This window comes from Bombyx mori, chromosome 24 (genome assembly GCF_030269925.1).
Source record: "Bombyx mori chromosome 24, ASM3026992v2".
In the NCBI taxonomy this organism is placed as follows: domain Eukaryota; kingdom Metazoa; phylum Arthropoda; class Insecta; order Lepidoptera; family Bombycidae; genus Bombyx; species Bombyx mori.
The window spans coordinates 16,700,994-16,727,075 of NC_085130.1; the positions used below are offsets into that span (position 1 = coordinate 16,700,994).

Sequence of the window (26,082 nt, forward strand, 5' to 3'; positions counted from 1 at the left end):
CCAGAGGTTCCAAACGATCCGTGAGAATGGGAATATCGACAATCCGAACGGCCCTCTTCTGTATGGAGTCAAATAGAAGTAGCTGGTATTATTATACATTATTATATACTAGAGGTTCCGCAGTAGTCGAAATTCGACTATAATTCATTGGAATTGTAAGTTTGTACACTATTATGATTGTATTTTATACTTCTATAATCACAATTTTCGCCAAGACTACACTATAAAAAATATTAACAAAGACAAACCATATTCTATTCTCAATTTGACAACAGACGTCAAGAACAAATGTTTGACAATAAATAGTATGCATGCGTGTGTGCGTCAAATACATGGTATGTAGTGTGTGTAATGTTTTCTTCATTGATTTAATGTATCTTTTATGCATTATTCTAAACAAATATTAGTATTGTGCACTTCTTCTCTATATTCTCTATAAACGTGGAAAATTTCATACTCCTCCGTCCGCGCAATTTTCGTAAAAAGGGATACAAAGTTTTTGGTTCACGTATTAATATATAGATACACATATTGAGGGGTGAAAATGTATTTGGTTTAATTGACGTTTTTGCAAATTTACAGGAGGAGTGGTAGGACCTCTTGTGAGTCCGCGCGGATAGGTACCACCACCCTGCCTATTTCTGCCGTGAAGCAGTAATGCGTTTCGGTTTGAAGGGTGGGGCAACCGTTGTAACTATACTGAGACCTTAGAACTTATATCTCAAGATGGGTGGCGCATTTACCGTTGTAGATGTCTATGGGCTCCAGTAACCACTTAACACCAGGTGGGCTGTGAGCTCGTCCACCCATTTAAGCAATTTAAGCAATTAAAGCAATTAACCCATTTAAGCAATTTCAAAAGTTTTTTAAATTAGAAAAAAATATCATAAAAAAAAAACACTAACAATCTACAAAGTTTAAATGAAATCTGGCCGTTTAAAGTGGGTCAAAACAAGGAGTCCGTTACAAACATACATACAAGTGAAGCTAATATAAAAGCGTGTAAAAAAAAACATCGCGCTCATCAAAAGATGTCCTGAAGACAGCCTTTTTACTGTACTCTCGGTATTTCCAACTCATTCGTAACCTTTAAAACTGGTTGAATTCAATTATACCTGTGTATTTATTATGAATAATCTTACCTTGAATTCACTCAGTTCGCTTCATTTTCACGAGCGCAGAAGACGTCTATAGTCGGTTCAAAAAAAAAATAAGGAAAAAAAAATGTTTCATTATCTGTGATCGATTTGGCGGGAAACTTTTTATTAGTTGTTGTTTTTTTTTTTTGTTGAAATTTTTTATTTACAGTTTACTATCTCAAAATGCCAGTTTTTAGTAGTGTGTTAGTTTTTTTTTCTTTATTAAACGTTGTCTTGCTACAAAGAACAGGATCCGGAACGAATGGGAACTGTAAGTAAAAAAAAATTTTAAATTATTTTTCCGCATCTATTTAAATAAAAATGAATTGCTGTTCGTTAGTCTCGCTAAAACTCGAGAACGGCTGGACCGATTTGGCTAATTTTGGTCTTGAATTACTTGTGGTAGTCCAGAGAAGGTTTAAAAGGTGGATAATTATGAAAATGCTCGGAATTAAATAAAAATAACAATTTTGTTTTTCCTTTGATGTGTCCCCCGTCGGACGGATTCCTTTTGTTTGTTTTAGGTTTACTTTATAAAAAATTTTAGGTCTTTTATTTATCGATTGAGGCACTACGAAGTCTGCCGGGTCAGCTAGTATCATATAAATAGGTCCTGAATGTAATTACGTTGTTTTATTTCAACAAAAAAACGAATTATTCTGTTTTATTTCGACAAAAAGACTTCAACGCGTTTATTTTGCTAATTGAAGAGACTTTTTTTTTGCATAGACCAAGGTTTTTTGTGGTTTTGGATTCGAAAATCAAACAAACTACATTAAGACGTGTTTTTTTTGCTGATGATTTAGAATGTTTGCGACAAGCTCACGCGTCTCCCGGTGTTAAGTGATTCCCGGGGGCCATGGGCATCAACAATGTAAATGCCGCTACCCATATTGAGAATCGAGTTCAAGTTTCAGCAGTACAACGGCTGCCGTACCTTCAAACCGAAACGCATTACTGCTTCACGGCAGAAATAGGCGGGGCGGTGGTACCTACCCGCGCGGACTCACAAGACGTCCTACCATCAGAAACACCTTGTTATTCGTGGTCGCACGCTGCGATGGGTTTTCTTTAGGCCGTGTTCACACGGCATTGTCTTGCACGTTTATTTGCAGTATACGTCTTAAATAGAACCGTTCACTTGTCATTTGATGATTGTCACTTGGATGCGGAAGGCGGAGGACCGCATTATGTGGAAGGTTATTGAGGAAGGCCTACGTCCAGCAGTGGGCAGATAAAGGCTGATGATGATGAGCTTCACTTGTAAGTATGTTTGTATGTTTGTAACTGACTCCTTTAGACGCGATTTTGAGCCACTTTAAACGGCCAGATTTCATTCAAACTTTGTAGATTTATCGAGGAGCGATGACAATTCAATATTTAAAAAAATAAATTGAAAAAATTGAAATTCAACTAAACAATGACGCTTTTTTTTTTAATAAAATATATATTTTTTTGACATATTTTAGTCAAGTCGTTTTGGACAAACAAAATAATATTCATACATACAAAGGAAAACCGGTTCTAATTCGTATTCATTACGATCCATTAGTGCCTACTGGTGTCTTCATTACGGCGAGTTTCGTAAGCTAATTTAGTTTGTAATTTATTTTAAAATGTCTAAGGATGAGTGGTTCTCGTCTATTGCGCCTGTGTGATACTCCGGCATCCTCCTTCTTCTTGAATCATCTTTTTTTTATTGCTTCTGGGATGGGTGGACGAGCTCACAGCCCACCTGGTGTTAAGTGGTTACTGGAGCCCATAGACATTTATAACGTAAATGCGCCACCCGTCTTGAGATATAAGTTCTAAGGTCTCAGTATAGTTACAACGGCTGCCCCGCCCTTCAAACCGAAACGCAATACTGCTTCACGGCAGAAATAGGCAGGGTGGTGGTACCTACCCGTGCGGAGTCATAAGAGGTCCTACAACCAGTCTTCCTTAGAGCTGAAGTAAGTGACCTTTACGGAGCATATTTGTTCAGATTATATTCGTCCATTCATTACTGTTCTCTGCGTTGTGGATAGCGACATTAATACTAGAGTCCAATGTCGTCTTAATTAGATCAGATTAGTGCTGCGACTACGCCTCCTTGGCCTCTTTCCTTCCACTTTGCCGATAATGACTGGCTTTTCGAGATTATCGCCCTTCGTCCTCGCAACGTGATCGAAAACCTCGAAGACCCCACGTTGACAAGTGGTGGAAAGTCTTGTGGAGACGCCTAGTTCTGCTAGGATTGATGCGTTGATCCGTAGTGTAGTATAATTATACAAAAAAAAAAAAACTAAAAAGAACTGTCACGAGTTAGGATGTATGTGCTGTGGATGTCTAAACTATTTGGATCCGTTAATGAAAAAAAATTATGACTGATTTTCCCCCCGATTAGTGGAACAATTCAAAATGTAAATTTTATGTTTTTTTTTTTCATAAGCATGAATAGGGCTGTGATGTACGAATGGTCAATATTAATATAATTTTATACTTTTAAACGAGCAATTCTTGTATATATATATATATGTATATAATCTGAATCTCGGAAACGGCTCCAACGATTTTCATAAAATTTAGTATACAGGGGATTTCGGGGGCAATAAATCGATCTAGCTACGATTTATTTTCAGAAAATGTTGTTTTATTCGTGTTTTCAATAATCAACTCTTCCCGACATCTATTGACGAATAGTAATACTATTTTTCTTAATTGAGGGCAACTAACCGCTTTAAAGACACAACAAGATGGCGTTAAATCACGTTTATACATATTATAGTAGCTTTTATTTCGTGTAAGCGATCAAGATGACCATAATTTTTTTTCCTACCTAAGCTGATGGTCTAGAATGACCATGTCAGCGTAACCTTAACTAGTAGGTGAGCTCACGGGGCTCAAACCTGACGACGTTGCTAACACGAACCCTAGCTAGAGCCGTGGTTCGTAGAATCTCCCACCGGATCGGAAACGCGACCCACTGAGAAGATCCGGCAAAAAACTCAGTGGGCTGTGTCTGTGGGTTAATTTAGTCGTCGAGCCCTTCGTCGCAAGCGACGGGTTCGTTGACTCGTAAAATACGTAGGTAGATAATAATTTTCCCTCTATTAAAATCTAGTTTGATTCGCATTTCGATCCGCTACAAGACAATTTCTAGCATGAATTAAGCTTGTAAGCACATTTCAATTGTTCCTTTTATTCGCGTACTTCTGTGTGCAAGACATTAAAAAAAAACACAAATGAGCCTAAAACACGTTTGCCCTTGCGTTGAACGACAAAATGAAACAAACAAAAAAATTGCGTAATGGCGGTCTGAATTTTTTTCTTTTTAACTAGCTACAATTTGTCTGTGGATGTTAGTTATTTAAATTATAATTTTTAAAACCTATTAATGCAATTGGAACACGGTTGATGCCATATTTTGAATATTAATGAAATAATATGATGATATTCAAATGTTAAGAATATTTGTTTATAAGTATATATTTGGATGGATGAACTCAAGGCTTTGAAATGTTAAGTTGCTATAAAAGTATACGGACATTGCAACATTTAGAGGCGAGGTTTTCTTTTTTAATACGCTTTTATTAGCTTCAGACGTATTGTATGTAACGGAATCTTTGAATATGATTTTGACCCCCTTCAAAACGTCGGATTAACTCGAAATTTGTCATACTTATTAAGGACCGATGACAGTTTAATATTTTAAACAGTTTGATCCGTTATCCTTACTAGGATAATCAGGATTAGCGATTTTTTTTGTTTTCCTGAGACCCGGAGTGTCTGCATCAAGACCAAGAAGGGAACTACCAGGCGCGCCGATCACCTATTTCTCGGATAAGTTACCGACTGATAAAGAGGATTTTTTTGCAAAATTGGAAAAAAAATTATAGCATTGAAATTCAACTGAAAAATTAAAAATAAATAATAGTTTAAAAAAACGAAAAAATACGCTTTTATAGAAAATCCGACTAAAAAATAGATTTTTTTTTAATAAATTTGAATTAAAAATAGTGTAAGAAAAAATGATTTTATTGTAAAAAATTATGAGCTGTTACCACCGGGCAGGACCATCGATTCTGAACTCTACTGCGAACAACTGATGAGATTAAAGCAAGAAGTTGAGAGAAAGCGGCCGGGATTAATCAACAGAAGGGGTGTGGTTTTTCATCATGATAACGCTAGACCTCACACAACTTTAGCCACTCAGCAAAAATTAAGAGAGCTTGCCTGGGAGGTGTTTATGTATCCGCCGTATAGTCCTGACCTTGCACCTTCAGATTTCCACCTGTTTCGGTGTGTTCAGAATTCATTAGGCAGTGTCAGGTTAACATCACGAGAGGACTGCCTAACCAATTGTCGAGGTATTTTGATCAGAAGCCCCAAAATTTCAATAGCAATGGGATCATGTCCCTACCTACAAGATGGCAAAAAGTTATCGAACAAAATGGTATCTACATACTTTAGTTAAATGTAAATTTTTTTTTTTTTTTTTTTTTTATTGCTTTGATGGATGGACGAGCTCACAGCCCACCTGGTGTTAAGTGGTTACTGGAGCCCATAGACATCTACAACGTAAATGCGCCACCCACCTCGAGATATAAGTTCTAAGGCCTCAGTATAGTTACAACGGCTACCCCACCCTTCGAACCGAAACGCATTACTGCTTCACGGCGGAAATAGGCGGGTTGGTGGTACCTACCCGTGCGGACTCACAAGAGGTCCTACCACCAGTGAAATAAACTATATTAAAAAAATGTTGTGAATTTTCTTAAAAAATGCGAAGAAACTTTTTCTCCAGTCTATTATACCTTTAAATATACTAGCGGTCCCTCTGTAGTCGAAATTCGACTATAATTAATTGAAATTATACATAACTTTGAACATTATTAAGGTTCTATTGTCAAAGACTATCATACTTCTATAATGACAGATTTCACCAAGACTACATTATAGACAAATCTATATATTAATACGTGAAGCAAAAACTTTGTATCCCTTTTTACGAAAATTGCGCGAACGGAGGAATATGAAATTTTGTACACTTATAGAAAATATAGAGAAGAATTGCACAATGCTATTTTTTTTTTTAAATAATGCATTAAATATACATTAAATCAATAAAGAAAATATTACACACACTACATACCATGTATTTGACGCACACACGCATGCATACTATTTATTGTCAAACTTTTGTTCTTGACGTCTGTGGTCAAATTGAGAATAGATTAAATATTGTTTGTCTTTATTAATATTTTTTATAGTGTAGCCTTGGCGAAATTTGTGATTATAGAAGTATAAAATACAATCATAATAGTGTACAAACTTACAATTCCAATTAATTATAGTCGAATCTCGACTACTGCGGGACCTCTAGTATTAATGAAAATAAACAATATTAATCTATTCTCATTTTGAACACAGACTTTATGCAATGACAAAAGTTTGACAGTAAATAAAGGGTATTCATACATGTGTGTGTGTCAAATACATGGTAGTGTGTGGAATTTTTTATTTATTGAATTAAGGTATTATTAATGCATTTTTTTTTAATATTACCATTGTGCACTCCTCTATGTTCTCTATAAGTGTGGGAAATTTCATACTACTCCGTCCGCGCAATTTTCGTAAAAAGGGGTACAAAGTTTTTGCTTCACGTATAATATATAGATATATATACAGATAATAAATACTCAAACAAAGAGCAAACAAACCTGTTCATCGCACGAATGTTTGCCCGATACGGAAATCGAACCCAAAACGCTGGGCGCAATATTCAAGGAAGAATAGTTTTATAAGCTGTCTATGCTGCAAGGCAGTCATTTGTTTATTTTGAAGGCTGGTTGCGTATGCGTTAGTAAGGTTCAAAATAGTTCGCACATTAAATGGCGTTTAGGATCTTAAGAGTTGGAACACATCGTACGTCATTAAGGACGATAAAACTTGAATTTAAGAAATACATTTTCACCTTCGTTTTCTTAGGAAACGTGACGTAATCGTGTGCGAGACGAAATCTGGGTTTTCCTTAACACAGACTTATGATATCACAGAGGCACTTTTTATTTTATTTATTGCTTAGATGGGTGGATGAGCTCAGACCTGGTGTTAAGTGTTTACCGGAGCCAATAGACATCTACAACGTAAATGCCGCCACACACCTTGAGATAAGAGTTCTAAGGTCTCAGTATAATTACAACGGCTGCTCCACCCTTCAAACCGAAACGCATTACTGCTTTACGGCAGAAACAGGCAGAGTGGTGGTACCTAGCCGTGAGGACTCACAAGAGGTCCTAACACCAGTAATTACTCAAATTATAATTTTGCGGGTTTGGTTTTTATTACACGATGTTATTCCTTCACCGTGGAAGTCAATCGTGAACATTTGTTAAGTACGTATTTCATTAGAAAAATTCGTACCCGCCTGCGGGATTCGAACACCGGTGCATCGCTCAACGCGAATGCACTGGACGTCTTATCCGTTAGGCCACGACGACTTCAAAACTTTCTTGCCGGATCTTCTCAGTGGGTCGCGTTTCCGATCCGGTGGTAGATTCTGTGAAGCACTGCTCTTGCTAGGGCCAGTGTTAGCAACACTCCCAGTTTGAGCCCCGTGCGCTCACCTACGCGTCAAGGAGAAGCTGAAATACCCTCTCAAGGCTATCAGCATAGGCAGGGGAAAAAGTCGGTGAGTCCCCCAGACTTCTTGCTACACACTGGGGAAGATATCGCGGTGAGTCATTAAGCCGTTGACCTTTCTTTTCGTCATTTAAATGTCATATAATTCCATTAACAGCGGGAAAATGAAGTACAAGTGAATAATATCTGTTTTAATTATCGTGAAGAAATCACTCGTATCTCATAGTTGTATTAAGTATATTAATATCTATGTCGCAAGATTGGTTTTTCCTCAAACGTCATTATCAAATATGGCGGGTATAGAAGTAAGGAGCGCCATCTTGTATATATATATGGGAAAAGTTGAAAAAGTTGTTGAACATTTTGTCAATGCACCTACCATTATTTACTCTGCACTACCTTCGGTTGACTGGTAGAGAATACCTTAGGCATTAAGTCCGCCAATGTAAATTTTACATGAAGTGTAATAAATAAATAATAGAAATAGAAAAAGTGTCCACTTGTAAACAGCGAGCTATGTTGGAAGACTCAACGAAATAGCGCTAGTGTACAGTAGATACATTTTAATACATACTCCTTAATTGAGGCCGTCAGCGCAAAAGTGGCCTAAGCTTACCATGGTTATTATGGAGCAATGAGGTTTTAGGTTTTCATGGATTTGAATTTAAAAAAATAATACGCGCGAAAATAATGTTTACAAAGCCATCTATGGGTGAAACTATAGATAGGCCGGTTTTGCATCAAAATTGATTATATCTATACTTCTATACTATAACATATAAAGAGGAAAGAATTGTTTGTTTGTTTGTAATGAATAGGCTCCGCAACTACTGAACCGATTAAAAAAATTCTTTCACTGTTGGAAAGTTACGGTATCCCCGGGTGACATAGGCTATATTTACTATATTTTAAAAAAAAATAGGGATCCTTACTGAACTTCCAATAATGTAACCCAATGGGTAAAAAAATTACATAAAATTCTTTACATCGCGTGCGCTATTTCTCAAGCGAAGCCGGGGCGGGCCGCTAGTTTTAAATAAATTGAAATATACATATTATTATAAGCATGATTATGAAAAATTGTGGGTTAGGCCGCTTTTGCGCTGACGTCCTCAATTCTACCCTCCATGTTATTATGACATTTTATCTGTCAGTTGTGGGTTTTTTTTATAATTTTCTAAATGTATTTGGCAAAGGTTAAAAGTATTTGTATTTGATTTGACAAAGGGTTCTTCTTCTAAGCCGCATTTGAATAAAGGTTACTTGGGAACTCATGCCAGTTGGAAGTCTCAGCGCTAGGGGGCCGCTTTTCAAACTAAAACGCATTACTGCTAGGCAGTAGATTTAGGCGTCACTTTGGTACAAAACTGTACGGGCTTACATGATGGCGTACCATCAGTGGGATAAAATCACTGAGGGAAATACGTTATGAAAGCTCTTGAGAGAATCATAATGATGTGCAATTAACATCCCGCATGTAAATACGGATGCGAACAGAAGATAATAACAAAAAGATTAAAAGCCGGTTACAAGACCTTGATAGTTCGACCATGTCAGAAAACAGGATTTTTTAAACCGACTTTAGAAAAGAAGGTTGATCATTCGACTGGATTTTTATGAAGACTTCTGAAAAAGAGTAGGTGAGCAAATTGACGTTGTTTTAACCGACTTAAGGAGGAGGTTCTCAATTCGATTGGATTTTTAAGTCGACTTATTAAAAAGAGTAGATCCGCAAATTTACTGTAAAATGGAGGTTCTCAATTCGACTGGATTTTTAAGCCGACTTTAGAAGAAATGGTGCCCATATTGACTGTGTTTTTAACCAACTTCAAAAGAGGAGGATGCTCTCAATTCGACGGTCCTTTTAAACCGACTTCAGAAAAAGAGGAGGTGCCCATATTGACTGTGTGTTTTTAACCGACTTAGAAAGAAAGAGGAGGATCTCGATTCGTATTTTTTTTGTATCATTTCAAAACCTTTTTCTGGATATGTCATTTAGATGATTTACTCGTTTATTTCATAGTCGATACTCTTCGTGTGGTCTGTATTCAAGTTGTCTCAAGATCCGACCAGTAGTATTTGAGTTATCCTTATTAATGCATATTCAATTGACTTCGACTATATTGCTTTTCGTTAAAACCTTGTATTATTATTAATACCATCGTTAACATCCGATGCTGCGATACACCCAAGAACCGGTCGTTTAGCAGGAAAACATTGCTTCGCTGCGTGGCCCGCGTTATCCGCCTTCATTGCATTGCCTTTAATAATGAATGTTACTTCGAGCACGATAGATTTTAAAGTTTTTAACATATATTTTTTTGTTTAGATGGGTGGACGAGTTCACAGCTCACTTGGTGTTAAGTGGTTACTGGGCCCATAGACGTCTACAACGTAAATGCGCCACCCACCTTGAGATATAAGTTCTAAAGTCTCAATTACAACGGCTGTCCCACCCTTCAAATCGAAACGCATTACTGCTTCACGGCAGAAATAGGCAGGGCGGTGGTACCTAGGTACCCGCACGTATTCAAAAGAGGTCCTACCACCAGTAATTACGCAAATTATAATTTTGCGGGTTTAATTTTTATTACACGATGTTTTTCCTTCACCGTGGAAGTCAATCGTGAACATTTGTTGAGTACGTATTTCATTTGAAAAATACTTAGGTACTTAGAGTACTTAATTTTCGCCGTTGGTCTTTTTTGAAGCGGTAGGTAACTTATTAATGGGAGGATCAACCGTGTCGTAACGTAACGCGTTACGGCGCCAGTCCGTCTAGCGTCTCTTTCTCTCACGCAGACGGCAGCGGTAGTGAGAACGTATGTAGCTCCTAACTATTTATTTATTTATTTATTTTTATTTATTTATTACACTTCATGTAAAATTTACATTGGCGGACTTAATGCCTAAGGCATTCTCTACCAGTCAACCGAAGGTAGTGCAGAGTGGATAGTGGTAGGTGCAATGAAATTTATATTAAGTTACAAAAAGTATATACATACATACATACATACACACATACATACAGATAATAGTTTATATAGTATTAAATATATTTATATATCTCTTTCAATTTATGTTAAATATTTGGTTACATTATCATATTAATATATATAAAATTTAAGTAATTATCAAAACTATTCTTAAGTTAAACAATTTCAATGTTAAATAGTTCAACTTAGATTAGTTTAAGTTATCACTTCACTTCTGTTGGGCGCGCGGGCGTCCCGAACCATACACGCTTTATATTCTTAACTAGCTGACCCGGCAGACTTCGTAGTGCCTCAATCGATAAATAAAAGACCTAAGCTTTTGTATAAAATAAACTTAGAACAAACAAAAGGAATCGGTCCGACGGGGGACACATCAAAGGAAAAACAAAATTGTTATTTTTATTTAATTCCGAGCATTTTCATATATTTATCTACCTTTTAAACCTTCTCTGGACTTCCACGAATAATTCAAAACAAAAATTAGCCATATCGGTCCAGCCGTTCTCGAGTTTTAGCGAGACTAACGATGACCATGGACATCAACAACGTTAATGTCAACAATGCTATATCACAATGGCCACCCCATCCTTCGAACCGTTACTGCTTAGAGGCATAAATAGGCAGGGCGGTGGTACCTACCCGTGCGGGCTCATAAGATTTAAATTAAATCGTCGTGGCCTAAAGGATAAGACGTCCGGTGCATACGTATCTAATCTAAAAATCTATCTAAAAACATCACCTGTAGTACGTAATGCCTAAAAATAAATAAATAAAAAACTGCATAATTTCAATGCGGAAGCCATATTGAAAATTCAATGTCATTATGACATCTAATGTAGCTTAATAAAAAATGTATGTAATTAAATGTAGCTTTATATAAAAAGGTTGGCAAAGTTGAAGGATTATGCTGCCAAATTAAAACGAACTAGAGGTCCCGCAGTAGTCGAAATTCGACTATAATTAATTGGAATTGTAAGTTTGTATACTATTATGATTGTATTTTATACTTCTATAATCACAAATTTCGCCAAAACTACACTATAAAAAATATTAACAAAGACAAACAATATTTAATCTCAATTTGACAACAGACGTCAAGAACAAAAGTTTGACAATAAATAGTATGCATGCGTGTGTGTGTCAAATACATGGTATATAGTGTGTGTAATGTTTTCTTTATTGATTTAATGTATCTTTTATGCATTATTTAAAAAAAATATTAGCATTGTGCACTTCTTCTCTATATTCTCTATAAGTGTGGAAAATTTCATATTCCTCCGTCCGCGCAATTTTCGTAAAAAGGGATACAAAGTTTTTGCTTCACGTATTAATATATAGATGTTTATAAAGTGCATTAATGAAAATCACAATGTATTTTTTTTGGTACCATTTTCACACGCAAGATTTTCAAATATTAACATCTTATATAGGTATGAAGTAAAGGAAACTAATTATAGTATTTTTATCAAATAAGCGAAAACATAGCTAGAATATTTCTATATTATAAAGCACCCATCAAAAAAATGTTTAAAGGCTTCGTCAAACAGAACGCGTAATTAGCGCGCGTGAGAGCGCTAAACTGACGCCGTGACGCCGAGATGTGTTGTACTCATGGAGTTAATAAGTACCTACAACTCTAGAATAGTAACTCCATGGTTGTACTACTATGGTAACATACCGTCAAACAGAGCCCCAGCGCTATAAGTACGCAGCGCTCTGTCGCGGCGTTAGGACGCTTGAAAAAAAAAAAGAGGTGTCAAGGGACACCCGGATGGAACGAAGTTCCTTTCGATTAATTAGTGAAGGAATTGTAGTTTTTTTTTTTAATTATAATAATAAATTACGGCATTATGAAGAAGAAAAAAACAATACTATGAACTAAATTACTATTGTTGAAACGCTATCTCGAGAAACTGTACTCATTACGCGGACCAATCGGATACGAGCAATGTCACGTGATAAGCGCCTACACGTTGATTGGTCAGAATGACGGATCTAAAAAGTGTCGTGACAACTTTTCGTAAGAATTTTTTCCGTCTAGCCCCCTTTCACAACGCGCGATAAGAAACTTCGTTCCAATACTAGTTAATGTCCGTAAAAATGATATAAATAAAAAAATTCACAAATCAATTTCCTTCGCTTCCTCGCTGACAGTTATGAGTCAGTGTTCAGCTATTTTTAGGTTTTAACACGTAACTGTTTAAACTAAGCATAGCTTTTTTTTTCTTCCTACCTAAGCCTTGAGAGGCTATGTCAGCGTAATCTAAGAAGTAGGTGAGCTCACGGGCTCACCTGAGAGAATTTGCTAACACTAGCCCCAGCAAGAGCAGTGCTTCGCAGAATCTACCACCGGATCGGTAACGCGACCCATTGAGAAGATCCGGCGAGAAACTCAGTGGGCTGTCGTATTGACAAGACATTTTAGGCGCCTGAATCTCGCTTACGACATTATCGAGATAATAATTGAAGATAATAATAATTGAACTTTAACTGTGTTTTTGGTATGATATTCTTTCCAAATGTTTAAACTTTAACTGGCTCTGCTGTAAAGTTGCCAAAGTCAGTTTCACCCCTCGATATTGGGGCGTTAAGCGAATCGAAGACTGCCCAGTATTATTACTGGTGGTAGGACCTCTCCTGAGTCCGCGTGGGTAGGTACCACCGCCCCGCCTATATCTGCCTTAAAGCAGTAATGCGTTTCGGTTTGAAGGGTGGGGCAGTCGTTGTAACTATACTTGAGATCTTAGAACTTATATCGCAAGGTGGGTGGCGCATTTACGTCGTACACCAGATGGGCGGTGAGCTCGTCCACCCATCTAAGCAATAAAAAAAAACTAGTCCGGCAGCGATTATTAAAAATACGATCTTTCACACGTCTCTTGTTACAGTGCGTCTGTGTGTTGTGGAAGGCCGCGGCTCGTACAAACGGGCCCCCAAGTTCTGTCCCGTGCTGGACGCCGAGGATTCGGGGGCGGAGTGCGTCATTGGAACCGACAGGTGAGTTGTTTGATTTACTGGTGGTTACGACTATGGACTGACTGGCAAGGTGAACAGAAGAAGACCGCGAGGTAGAGGCCCGACATGTTGGACTGACCAGATCCGCACTACCCTCGACACCACAGTTCACGATGCTCTACACTCGGCGGCAGATAGAGGCAAATCGCGTGGAATGGTCCGTAATAAACTCCTGTCGCGAAGAGGTGGTCACGACCCTCAGTATTGAGGAAACCCAAGCAAGAAGAATGGAGGGAGCTATGGAGGGTAGAGGTAAGGAGAACCGTCTCATATGGGAGAAAATTTAAAGTGTCCCACTTTTAGCACTAAATAACAGTCTAAAAATTCTCCAGAATGGCGCTAGCTTGGGCATATGAATTGAGCAGTTGATTGAAACATGCTGAGTTAGGAAATTTAATATATTTAATGACTAGAGTAGTTAGTTACAGGTAATGTACAAGACCTCACATGTTTACGTAGTCCAAAATAATTTCGTCAATATAGTCAACTTAAAATTATTGCTGTGGGCAAACGTTGAGACATCGATTGCAGTTTCTTATCAGCTTTAAATAAGATACTTTTGGTGATTTTGTAGTGCTTACAGTTCTTTCGTCCTCTTTAAAAAAAAAAAAAAAATCTTATTCCAATAACTTTCAGTGCCTTTTTTGAAATTAACCCGGTTGCTATTGTAGCGCCACCCTTATTTAGCAGATTTTGACGAACACTTTTCCACAACAGAGATGGTTCTCCTTACCTATACCCTCCATAGTTAGGACATTTTTGGAGGTCGCATATTTTACGTGTGACGTCATTGAATTCGATTCGCCCTTCGTTTGCCCAAAAGTGGCCTAACCCATAATTTTTCATATTCGTGTTTAAATATTTCAACGTATTTAAAAGATAATAAATTTAGATGCCAAATTGGCCTATCTCTACCTCCACCCATAGATTACAGATGGCTTTGTGTACATTATTTTTACACGTATTGTTTTTGCCTCGTAGGCAGTGTAAAAGAATTCAAACCTCCATGCTGATTAGGGTAAGTTTAGGCCATTTTTGCGCCGACGGCTTCATTTCATACGGAAAGACCTATTATTAATTGACGAAGTCAATCGTGAACATTTGTAGAGTACGTATTTCATTAGAAAAATTGGTACCCGCCTGCGGGATTTGAACACAGTTGCGTCGCTCATCGCGAATGCACCGGACGTCTTATCCCTTAAGCCATGACGACTTAGTTACAGAAATCGACGTAATTACTTCAGTGCCTCGCGTAGGGCACCGGTGACCTAGGCGCCAGTCACTGCATACTCAATTGCCTTCGCCTGCCTTTGAAGCCGGTTTTCCCTTAGCGTTATTAACAACGGATTCGTATTTCGGATCGTAATGTATGCTTAATATTTCTCCCATACGTCCTCAGGCTGGACTGTCTCCGCCGCATCCACAAGGGGACCGTTGACTTCGGCGTCTTCAGCCCCGAGGATCTGGTCGCAGCGCAATGGGCCAACGTTGACGTTCTGGTCACCAACGAACTCCGGATGAGAGCCAGTAAGTTCCTGTTATAGATCCTCCATTGAAACCCTATGATATTAGACTCTACATAATATATGTTACGTGTTTTAAAAAAAAAATGCGTATCAAACGACACGTTTGCAAGTCGTTGTGGTTTGCAAGTCGTGTGGCCTAACGGATAAGACGGCCGGTGCATTCGTGTTGAAGCGATGCACCGGTGTTCGAATCCCGCAGGCGGGGAAATACGTACTCAACAAATGTTCACGACTGACTTCCACGGTGAAGGAATAACATCGTGTAATAAAAATCAAAATAATACGTTTCGGTTTGAAGGGTGGGTTGCAGCACCTTGTCTGTTGCTTGAACGACAGCCCCACAGCAGTGGGGCAGTCGTTCAAGCAACGTTCGTTCACAAGTCGTTCTAAACATACGTGAGACCTTAGAACTTATATCTCAAGGTGGGTGGCGCATTTACTTTGTAGATGTCTATGGGCTCCAGTAACCACTTAACACCAGGTGGGCTGTGAGCTCGTCCATCCATATAAGCGCAGAAAAAAAAAAAAAAAAAAAAAAGGCGAATCCACGTTGAGGTTGTTGGAAAAAATTCATTGAAAAAATTCCTCTTGTAATAGAGAATGCTGTGTATAAGAGAAACGACTTAACTCGCTTTGTCCTTTCCCTCCCTCCACGGTCGAGCGGTTCGCGAGACGCTCTGTTTACTCTCTCACTGTCATCATCATCATCTTAGGCCTTACAGCCCAGGGTAGGCCTTAGCCTGGTCCAGTATGTCTCTCCAGACTGCTTTGTTCAGGGCTTTCTCCTTCCAGTTCCTGACACCGATAACTTTGAGGTCGCGCTCCACGCCATCCAACCATTGGAGTTTGGTCTGCCACAACTTCTGCGGCTCTCTGGTTTGTCATAGAGCAGTTGTCTCGGCATTCTGGTATTCTCTATTCGAACCACATGTCCTGCCCATCGTAGGCGTCCAATTTTTATAGTTGTTATGATATTAGGATATTTGTAAATATCATACAACTCGTGTTTATAGCGCGTCCTCCATATCTCGTTTTCCTGAACAGCACCGAATATCCGTCTTAGGATCTTACGCTCGAACACAACTAGACGGTTCTCATCCTTTTTGCTGAGTACCCATGTCTCTCACTGTCGTTCTACCTAAATTGTATCTTTTCTCTCTATCCGTAACGAATATAACACGAGTTAAATTTAATTCTCGACGCACCTAAAGAAGTTTCACTTCGAATACCGAAGCTTAACTCATTTGTTTCAGGACCCTTCGAACGCAGCGTCGTTGCGGTAGTGAACAGAAAGATCCTGCCGGATAGTTCCACTTCGGTCCACGCGGTGCTCCGGAATACAACGCTGTGCCACCCGGGAGTCGGGGTCGATGACATCCGGCCCCTGAGCGACACACTGTCCGGGGTAACAGACTTTTTTTTTGGACCGGGGGGCGAACTTCCTTCGAGGTTTCCGTGCGGTTATTTTGGCAGTAGACCGCGGCAGTAGAATTTAGAGTTTTACCCACAAAACGACTCCCTTCCACTCTCGCCCAAGCGGTCGATTCTCCAGATGTGATAATCCGGGCGGAGAAGGTTTTTACGATTGACTTCCACGGTGAAGGAATAGCATCGTGTAATACAAATCAAACCCACAAAACTATAATTTGCGTAATTACTGGCGGTAGGACCTCTTGTGAGTCCGCACGGGTAGGTACCACCACTCTGGCTATTTCTGCCGTGAAGCAGTAATGCGTTTCGGTTTGAAGAGTGGGGCAGCCGTTATAACTATACATGAGACCTTAGAACTTATATCTCAAGGTGGGTGGCGCATTTACGTTGTAGATATCCATGGGCTCCAGTAATCGCTTAACACCAGGTGGGCTGTGAGCTTGTCCACACATCTAAGCAATAAAAAATAATAATTTGGTATTAGCATTGACAGTTCGATGTTTTTAATTGAATTTCAATTAAGTTTACTCCATTTTAATAGCTGAAGTTTTTTTTTGTTATGATTTTTTTTCCAAATTTTAAACGACTCCTGTGAATTATTAAAATTTCGCTCAACCCAAACAGCCTTTCAACACTCGATAAATACATTTATCAGTATCTCTATAAATTAATATGTGAAGCAAAAACTTTGTATCCCTTTTTACAAAAATTGCGCGGACGGAGGAGTATGAAATTTTCCACACTTATAGAGAATATAGAGAAGAAGTGCAAAATGCTAATATTTTTATAAAAGAATGCATAAAAGATACATTAACTCAATAAAGAAAACATTACACACACTACATACCATGTATTTGACGCACACACGCATGCATACTATTTATTGTCAAATTTTTGTTCTTGACGTCTGTTGTCAAATTGAGAATAGATTAAATATTGTTTGTCTTTGTTAATATTTTTTATAGTGTAGCCTTGGCGAAATTTGTGATTATAGAAGTACAAAATACATAACAGAGTACAAACTTACAATTCCAATTAATTATAGTCGAATTTCGACTACCGCGGGACCTCTAGTCATTTCAAATCGACTGATTGCGATTGCGATTGATCTTTTACAGTATTTAGAATCTCTAGTATTGGAAAGATCCTGCGACCCGGATCTGTCGCTGACCGAGAACAGAGTGAAGTCGTTGTCCGAATACTTTGGGAAGGCCTGCAAGGCGGGGGCGTGGCTACCGGACAGCACCAGAGACGCTGAACTTAGTAAGTAACAGAACCACCTCTATCGGCCTTTTCTTCATCATGGTCTGACTTTTTGGGGGGAACGCGAGGAGTGAAGTTGTGTGATTTGTTTTATTTTGCCTATTTAGTGTTTCTTCAGGTTTAAATGTGTAATAACGGTGGTTTTTTAATTGTTTAATATCTCCAAAAGTGCACAAATGTGGGAAAATGAAACAAAGCCGCTGGACGTAACTTCTCGGGATCCTCCGAAAAGTCCACTGAAAAAATCTTAGTAAATGACGACCATTTTACTGAGATTATATTTCATCCCATATCATTTCATCCCAGTGGATTAATTTCTCAAATTTATCAATTTCATTTCATTTCATTTTATTTCACTCCATATTATCATTTTTCATAAAAATAAGAATATAAATTAAAATAAGACATGACTTAAAGGTCTTAGTTACCAGGTCATAAAATCCCTTTAAAACAAAACATCATGGTCTTGAGCTTAGTTGAAATACCGTCAAGTATCACATTTGTAGCGCGTGACTAGAGTCTTCTTCACAGTCGGATACTCTTGGCAGAGTAGTCGTGGCTGTCGAGGGACAGGGTTGCATCTCATCGTCGCCACTAGCTTCCAAGGCAGTCGCACTTCGAGCGATGCTTCTCCATTGGAGGCGGCTGTTGGCATTGCGAGCACATACTGGACTCTTTGACTTAAGACTATACGGCGGATGCATTGACATTGGCTGGGAGAGCCAAGCTCTCTTAATTTTTGCTTAGTGGCTAAAGATGTCTGAGGTCTAGCGTTATCATGATGAAAAACACATCCCTTCTGTTGACTAATTCCGGCCGCTTTCTCTCTACTTCTTGCTATTATCTCTTCAGTTGTTCGCAGTTCGCAGGCTTTCATAGTGCTGGTGATGAGATTAATACACCGCATGGGGTATCGACCTCGAGGTCCTCCGCCTTCTACACGGCCCTGTATGACAAGTCTCTTCATCAAATCTTCCTTTCGGGAGATGTGGCCAAAGAACTTAATAATTCGTAGCTAAGCAATCGACGAAAGTCTATTTTGCATAAAAGTAGAAACACAATATTTTACCTTCTTTTTTTTCCCTACCTATGCTGATAGCCTTGAGAGGCTATTTCAGCTTCACCCTAACGTTTGTAGGTGAGCTCACGGGGCTCAAATCGGAGAGTTGCTAACACTGCCCCTAACAAGAGCAGTGCTTCGCAGAATCTACCACCGGATCGGAAACGCAACCTACTGAGAAGATCCGGCGAGAAATTCAGTGGGCATATTTTAGCATAAAAGTAGAAACCTAATCATAAATTTCCATCTGTGTTAGAATTAGATGATAAAACTTGTATCTCAGGCGGAATAGCAGCGTGTATTTTGTCAGAACCATTGACAGTTCACATATTATAATCAACCGATATAAAGGCAACAAAATTTTTTTTTTTAATTCGTTTTTCCGACCAGGAACCGTCAAATACGCATTCTTTCGGTGGCCGGACTATAATTACGGTGAATATTTTTCAGAGCGTAAATATTCGTCAATGTGCGCGGCCTGCGGTAACCCATCCAAGTGTAGCGCTTCGGACGTGTACTGGGGTAACAGCGGCGCTCTCGCGTGCCTCGGTAACGGAGCCGGTGACGTCACTTGGGCGGAACTGGACGATGTTAACTCGTATTTTGCGGTGAGTTAAATATTTGCGGCGTTTTCGAAGTCGCTGAGGTAGTTTTGCGGGTACTCATATTATGCGTTCAAGGCTATTTAAGTGGTTAATGAAATTCATAGACATCACCCCGCACGGCTGAGCCTTTGTTCGCCCACCTGCTCTGGTAAAGCTGGAAAGGTCTTCGGGCCACCAGTAATCATATCATCATACTGTTGGCAGGACCTCTTGTGAGTCCGCACGACTAGGTACCACCACCCTGCCTATTTTTGTTGTGAAGCAGTAATGCGTTTCGGTTTGAAGGGTAGGGCAGCCGTTGTAACTATACTGAGACCTTAGAACTTATTTCTCAAGGTGGGTGGCGCATTTACGTTGTAGATGTCTATGGGCTCCAGCAACCACTTAACACCAGGTGGGCTGTGAGCTCATCCACCACTCAAACTATAAGTGTCATTTGAGACAGCTGTTGCGAATAGCTCTTTGCAGCGATAGCCATCGTAGAATACAGATGCTTGAATCGCACTAATGATATATTGAAGATAAGCTTACATAAATAAAAGTTGCGAACAACAACAACATTTGGGACCGTTAGGTGATCTCTCTAAGCCTGTATGGTCATACATATGTATTATTGCAGCTTACACCATCGACAAACCCACCCAGTTCTGCAGCTGATCAGTTCGCGTATCTCTGCCGAGACGGTACCTGGCAGGACCTCAATAACAACCCTGAGCCTTGCGTCTGGCTGCACAGACCTTGGCCAGTAATTGTCGCTAAAAAGTAAGTATTTTACTAGTTTTTTTTTCTTCTTTAATATTTACAATCAGTATCCTCTACTTTTATTAGATGCGTTGAAATTAATTACATAGTCAGTCAGAACGTGACTCTAGCGAGCCATCTACTCTAAATTTAAAGATTTGTCTTTGGTTTTTTTTTACTAAAATTGATCATTCCTTATTCGATGGAAAGTATTCTCGACTACATACTAAGCCAATAAAATTCTGATTATTTTTAATTAGACAACACTTATCACAGATGTGATATGGTTAATGTTCATGTCTCTTCAACAGATGACACGATGCCTTTATGGTATAAAATCTTTAAGAATCCACGGTTATTATAACAACAAAAAAATATTATTATGGTATATAATTTCCTAATAGTCTAAATTTGAAATATAAATAATAAAATTTCGTTGTGATTTTCCGTACAACAAAAATCGAGTACGTGAACACATCAGTCGCTTTTATTCATTTTCTGTACATCGAAGTTAATGAAAGTATCTCCATTTATTTTTCGTTCATTTGGAAAATTAACAATACATCATTGTAGGAAGGCCGCAGAAGCAGTAGCAAGCTTAGACAGAATCTTAACGAACACCAGCATCACGGTGGACCAGCATTGGCGCGGGGCCCTGGCCGCTCTGATGGAGATCCACCAAGCTCAGCCCGAGAAGCTTCAACCTCCTAAAGCTCCTTTGGATTATTTGGCCAGAGCCAAGGGCTTTAGAGAGGCGTATAGTCAAACCGGATGTGATCCTCCCAGGTACATAAGAATATAATTGAATAACTGTATAATATGTAGCTAATTTTCTAAAATACTTTACGCATTGAATTTACGTCTTCTGATACAAGCAATCAATTAAAATTATTATTAAAACAATCCGCTTTAGTGAAAAACATCGTACCTCTTGATATGACATCGGGTTATTATCAAATTTCGCGATCAGAAAATTAGTTCCTTAATTAATGTTTTCTGAACAGTAATACGTATGAAGCTTATAATAATTATTTGATCCTGTAAAAAACCTAATAAAAGTAGCATTGAATGAATATTTTTAATAAAAAAAATGAAAATAAGAATTAATCTAAAATTTACATTGACGATATTCCTTCGATAGGTTCATTACTCTATGCACTACATCATTTCTGGCGAAGGCGAAATGCGAGTGGCTTAGCGAAGCCGGAGCTGTCTACGGTATAGCCCCACCTCTTCAGTGCGTAGTTAGAAAAGACATGCAAGAGTGTATGAAGTCGGTCAGCATTGGGGAGTCTGACGTCACAGTTGGGAACAGTGACTGGCTTGTCAAAGGGAAAAGGTATGTTGTTTAAATACAAGCATCTCATGAATTTGAACGTGAATATACGAAATATTGTTTTCATTTTAAATTAGACACTGAGCAAATATACAGCAGAAATGGCACTTTAATAAAATTTTGGTTCTATCTCAGGATGGAATTATAATTACACTAGCTGACCCGGCAAACATTGTTTTGCCATATATAAGATTTCTAGGGAATTTCTAGTGTAGAAAAAAAAACTAACTTATTGTAAGTGTGTAAGGATGTGGTAAATGAGTGAAAGAGGTATGTAGTGCTGTGAACGATGAGGGAATATATAATAAAAATAACAAAACCTCATTCAACCACATAATAGCTCATTATACCAAAAAAAAATGTCCAAATAAAAAAAAATGTTAAGGGTGGACAACCCTAATCACTTAGGGGTATGAAAAATAGATAGTAGCCGATTCTCAGGCTTACTGAATATGCATAAAAAATTTCATGAGAATCGGTCAAGCGGTTTCGGAGGATTATGGGAACGAACATTGTGACACGAGAATTTTATATATTAGATAGCAACGAAGACAGATTGTCGCGAAGGATAAAATATTTCTCATTGCTCTTGAACTAGAACGATTCTTAAGCCTCTGGGAACCATTATTCAGTCCGTTGATTTTCCATTTTTAAGTTAAACTTGAAGTCAGATGTGCAATAGTTTTGAGAATACAAAGGGTCTAATCTAGACCGACTAATCTGTACCGCTTTTTAGTTGCGAGTGTATCGTTAGGATGATGAGTAATATAGGTATTTACGCATCATCGCTACGACCTATTTCTATAGGATTTAAATTTATTTAAACTACTAACGACCCGCCCTCGCTTCGCTTCGGAAACATTAAAACACACATGAAATCAAAAAAAAAAAAAAAAAAGTAGCCTATGTTCATCAGGGACAATGTCGGCTTCTAATGGAAAAAGATTTTTTCAAATCGGTCCAGTAGTTTCGGAGCCTATTCGAAACAAACAAACAAACAAATCTTTCCTCTTTATAATATTAGTATAGATACACTGATATTTGTCACCAAAGCTATTGTGATGTGATCGGTCTGAAAATCTTAGCTCTTACGATACATGGAACAGTCGATTGTCATGTACTATTTTAATGGTAAGATGGGCGAGGTCATTGCCCACTTGGTGTTGAGTGGTCATCGGAGCCCACGTACATTAACCATGTCAATACCGACGGCCATCTTGAGACCCGAGTTCTAAGGTCTCAGTTTTGACAGTACAACGGCTGCCCCGCCCTTCAAACCGAAACGCGTTACTGTATAGCAACAGAAATTGACAATCGATATCTACCCGAGCTGGTATTCATATGACGCTCTACCAGGAGCACATTTACCAATCTCTTATTTGTGTCGTATGTATTTTCTGATTCACAGAGATTTGTCTATAGCGCCGGTGCTGCACGAAGCGACACCTATCGTCGAGAAAACGAGCACAGTTGTGGCTTACGTCAGAAAGGACTCAGCAATAAGCAGTATGGTGGACTTGCGCGGTAAGAAGGCGGCGTTCCCTCGCCACGATGGCGCCGCCTGGCATTCCGTACTGCGCTACATTACTGAAAATCAAAAGATCACCTGCAGCGATCTCGTCGGAGAGTATTTCGAGGAGATCTGCGCTCCGGGTGTCGGGGATCAGAATCCCGGTGGCAAATTAAAGGATTGCTACGAAGAAGGGGAGATGGATCCCCTCCGCTACCTCGCTGAAGGCAAAACTGATGTTGCTTTCGTCAGTATTAATAGTTTTAATTTGTTCAAAGGTTTGTCTATTATTATTAACTCTATCTATACATATAAATAAAATTGGAGTGTCTGTTTGTAATATTGAAATAGCCTCTTTTTACTACATGCATATAAATATATAGGGCACATGTATACACCAAAATAACATTTTTTACAATTTTTGTTTGTCTGTTTGTTCCGGCTAATCTCTGGAACGGCTGGACCGATTTTGATGGGAATTTCACTGATAGGTAGCTGATGATATAAGGAGTAACTTAGGTTTTTTTTAGACTAGCTTTGCCCCGCGGCGTCACCCGCAGTTATTGTCGTACCGCTCGCAACATGGCGGGACTCGCCTATCAATAATAAAATTTAATGTGTCCGAAGCGAAGCGAGGGCGGGTCGCTAGTAATGTATATAAAAAGTCGTCTCGCATGGTTTGTTCGCGATTAATTATGAAGCGATCGAAATCAAATTTTGCTGGCTGTGTCCAAACTGAGATATAATAATTTTCATATCAAAGTCGCTATATTTTTTTATTGATTACTTATGTCAAATGGTTACGATAATCTGTGAGTTCCGCAATTCTCCAACAGATGGCGGTGTGAGTTAGTCGAGTGACACGTTTCAGTGTTCAGGTTGCTCTAATAGATGGCGCTGCGTTACGATCTAAATGGCACGCTGGATTTATTAGAATATCGGATGATCATGAGTGCTCACGGTTGACCAGAGCCCCTAGCACTCCATTCGATACATAACAGACTAAATTCGATTTGTAGAGTAGTACACCCACTATAATACACAATTGAGACTAAAAGCTCATGAGCCAAAATGAGCGACGTATTTCTCGTAAAAATATCTTCTGTAACAACTTTTTTTTAATTGTTGGTGCAAGCAGACGATTATACCGCCCATCTGATGGTGAGTGGTTACATTCGCTCATGGACATCAACAATGCCAGGGGCAGAGCCAAGCCGCTGCCTACCGTATTACTTATAATCAGATGAGTCCAGAGACGGCTTACTAGTCTAAGCATTATAAACAAAATTGGACTCCAAAAGAACATTGCCTCATGCAATCCAATATTAGGACTCTCTTTTTATCCACCTTATCCCACTAGGTGGGGTCGGTACAGCTAATTTTTTTCTTCCATTCTCTTCTATCAGCCGTCATCTCAACACTCACGCCTCTCTCTCATATCGTCATTCACACACTCCATCCATGTAATACCGTCTTTACCATAAGGGCACACGGGGCCCGTGCCAAGGGCCCCCATTCTCAGGGGGCCCCGAAGAACCGACAATTTGATTACCAATTGTAGTCGACAGCGGTCATTTTCGCAGCTTATGAGAATAAAAAATGAATTGCGAACAACAATGTTACAAGAACGGTTGAGTAATTTGTCAATTATGGGCATAGAAAGTGATATCCTTCAAAAAATTTACTTTAAAGATATAATGGAATATTTTGCTCAACAGAAATCCCGAAAGAAACCATTATCGTAATCGTAACCAAAAAACCAGCAGCATTGTAATATAATTAATATTATTATATCATACTGTATTTGATTACTTATGATAAATGGTCATACTCGGTAAAAAAATGTTATTATAATTCGCTTTTTTTTTACTTTCCAAGAGGGCCCCAAATTCTTGTGTGCCCAAGGGCCCCAGCCTAGTTTAAGACGTCCCTGCATCCATGGCTTCTTCGGTCGACCTCTTCCCCCTCTGCAATCCAATATTAGGACTAATATAAATATTTTCGTTTATAGGAATGCCAAGTATGGACGCTTCCAACATCAGACCGCTGTGTCCGGACGAGAACCAAATGTACTGCTTCATAAGTTGGTCCAATGTTGGCCACGTGTTCGCCGCCAATAACGTAACTGACAGCCGAAGGCACGAGATCGTAAACGTAATGACGAAACTGGACCAACTGTTCGGCAAACATCCCCCATTCCACAACCCGATGTTCTCAATGTACGGCGCCTTCAATCACGAGATGGACGTTATATTCCACAATAACACGAAAACGTTGGCCACGGACGCCATGTTGGCAATGCATCCGTATGATAAAATACCAATGAATTTTGAGCGGGAGATCTCGAAGATGACCGATTTTGTTTGCGGTTACGGCGTCAATATGACACCTTCTTTGTTTTTATTAATAAGTCTAGTCGTTTTTGTGATTTTAAGATAATATTATAATAAAAATAAGATTATATTTAAGTAAACCTTTTTTGAGCTTTTAAGTTCTATGAGAATGGTTTTTCATTGATTTTTCCTCTTAATCTGGAAGATGTGGTAAAGGTCCCATGGGTTTTTCAAAGACGTTCTTTATTGGTGGTATGGCGTGCTGTGAGCCCGCACGCATGGGTAGGTACCGCCACCCCGCCTATTTCTGTCGCAATGCAGTAACGCGTTTCGGCTTGAGACCTTAGAACTCATGTCTCATGGGGGCATTGTTGATACGAACTCCGGTAGTTGGACTGGAGCAAGGACTGGTTTCAGATCAACGGTAAAAGGGTTATCTTCGGTAAAGCAGGTGGTAGGCAGCGGTTTGGCCCTGTCCCTGGCATTGTTGACGTCCATGAGCG

The 26,082-nt window shown here is 39.0% G+C and overlaps 1 protein-coding gene across 2 annotated transcripts; it reads left to right on the forward strand.

Moving 5' to 3' along the window:
- The first annotated feature begins 1,117 nt into the window (after window positions 1–1,117).
- LOC101737346 (transferrin) lies at window positions 1,118–25,719 on the forward strand. 2 transcript variants are annotated; one of them, XM_038019882.2, is made up of 11 exons: window positions 1,118–1,410; window positions 13,648–13,756; window positions 15,174–15,301; window positions 16,554–16,705; window positions 17,850–17,994; window positions 19,505–19,662; window positions 20,279–20,421; window positions 20,974–21,186; window positions 21,542–21,739; window positions 23,145–23,524; window positions 25,258–25,719. In XM_038019882.2, exons 1-11 carry the CDS (start codon window positions 1,323–1,325, stop codon window positions 25,683–25,685), a joined length of 2,142 nt encoding a protein of 713 aa, XP_037875810.1. In that variant the 5' UTR covers window positions 1,118–1,322; the 3' UTR covers window positions 25,686–25,719. The 2 variants fall into 2 exon arrangements, with proteins under 2 accessions (XP_037875810.1, XP_062531864.1); XM_062675880.1 differs by lacking the exon at window positions 1,118–1,410 and adding an exon at window positions 9,385–9,403.
- Window positions 25,720–26,082: the final 363 nt, after the last annotated feature.

Bases quoted from the DNA above. Each gene is read 5' to 3' on its own strand.
- LOC101737346 (XM_038019882.2), top strand. From the start codon at position 1,323: ATGCCAGTTTTTAGTAGTGTGTTAGTTTTTTTTTCTTTATTAAACGTT. The intron at 15,302-16,553 runs GTAAGTTCCTGT...CATTTGTTTCAG, and splicing joins CGAACTCCGGATGAGAGCCA to GACCCTTCGAACGCAGCGTC. The intron at 23,525-25,257 runs GTTTGTCTATTA...TTTCGTTTATAG, and splicing joins TAGTTTTAATTTGTTCAAAG to GAATGCCAAGTATGGACGCT.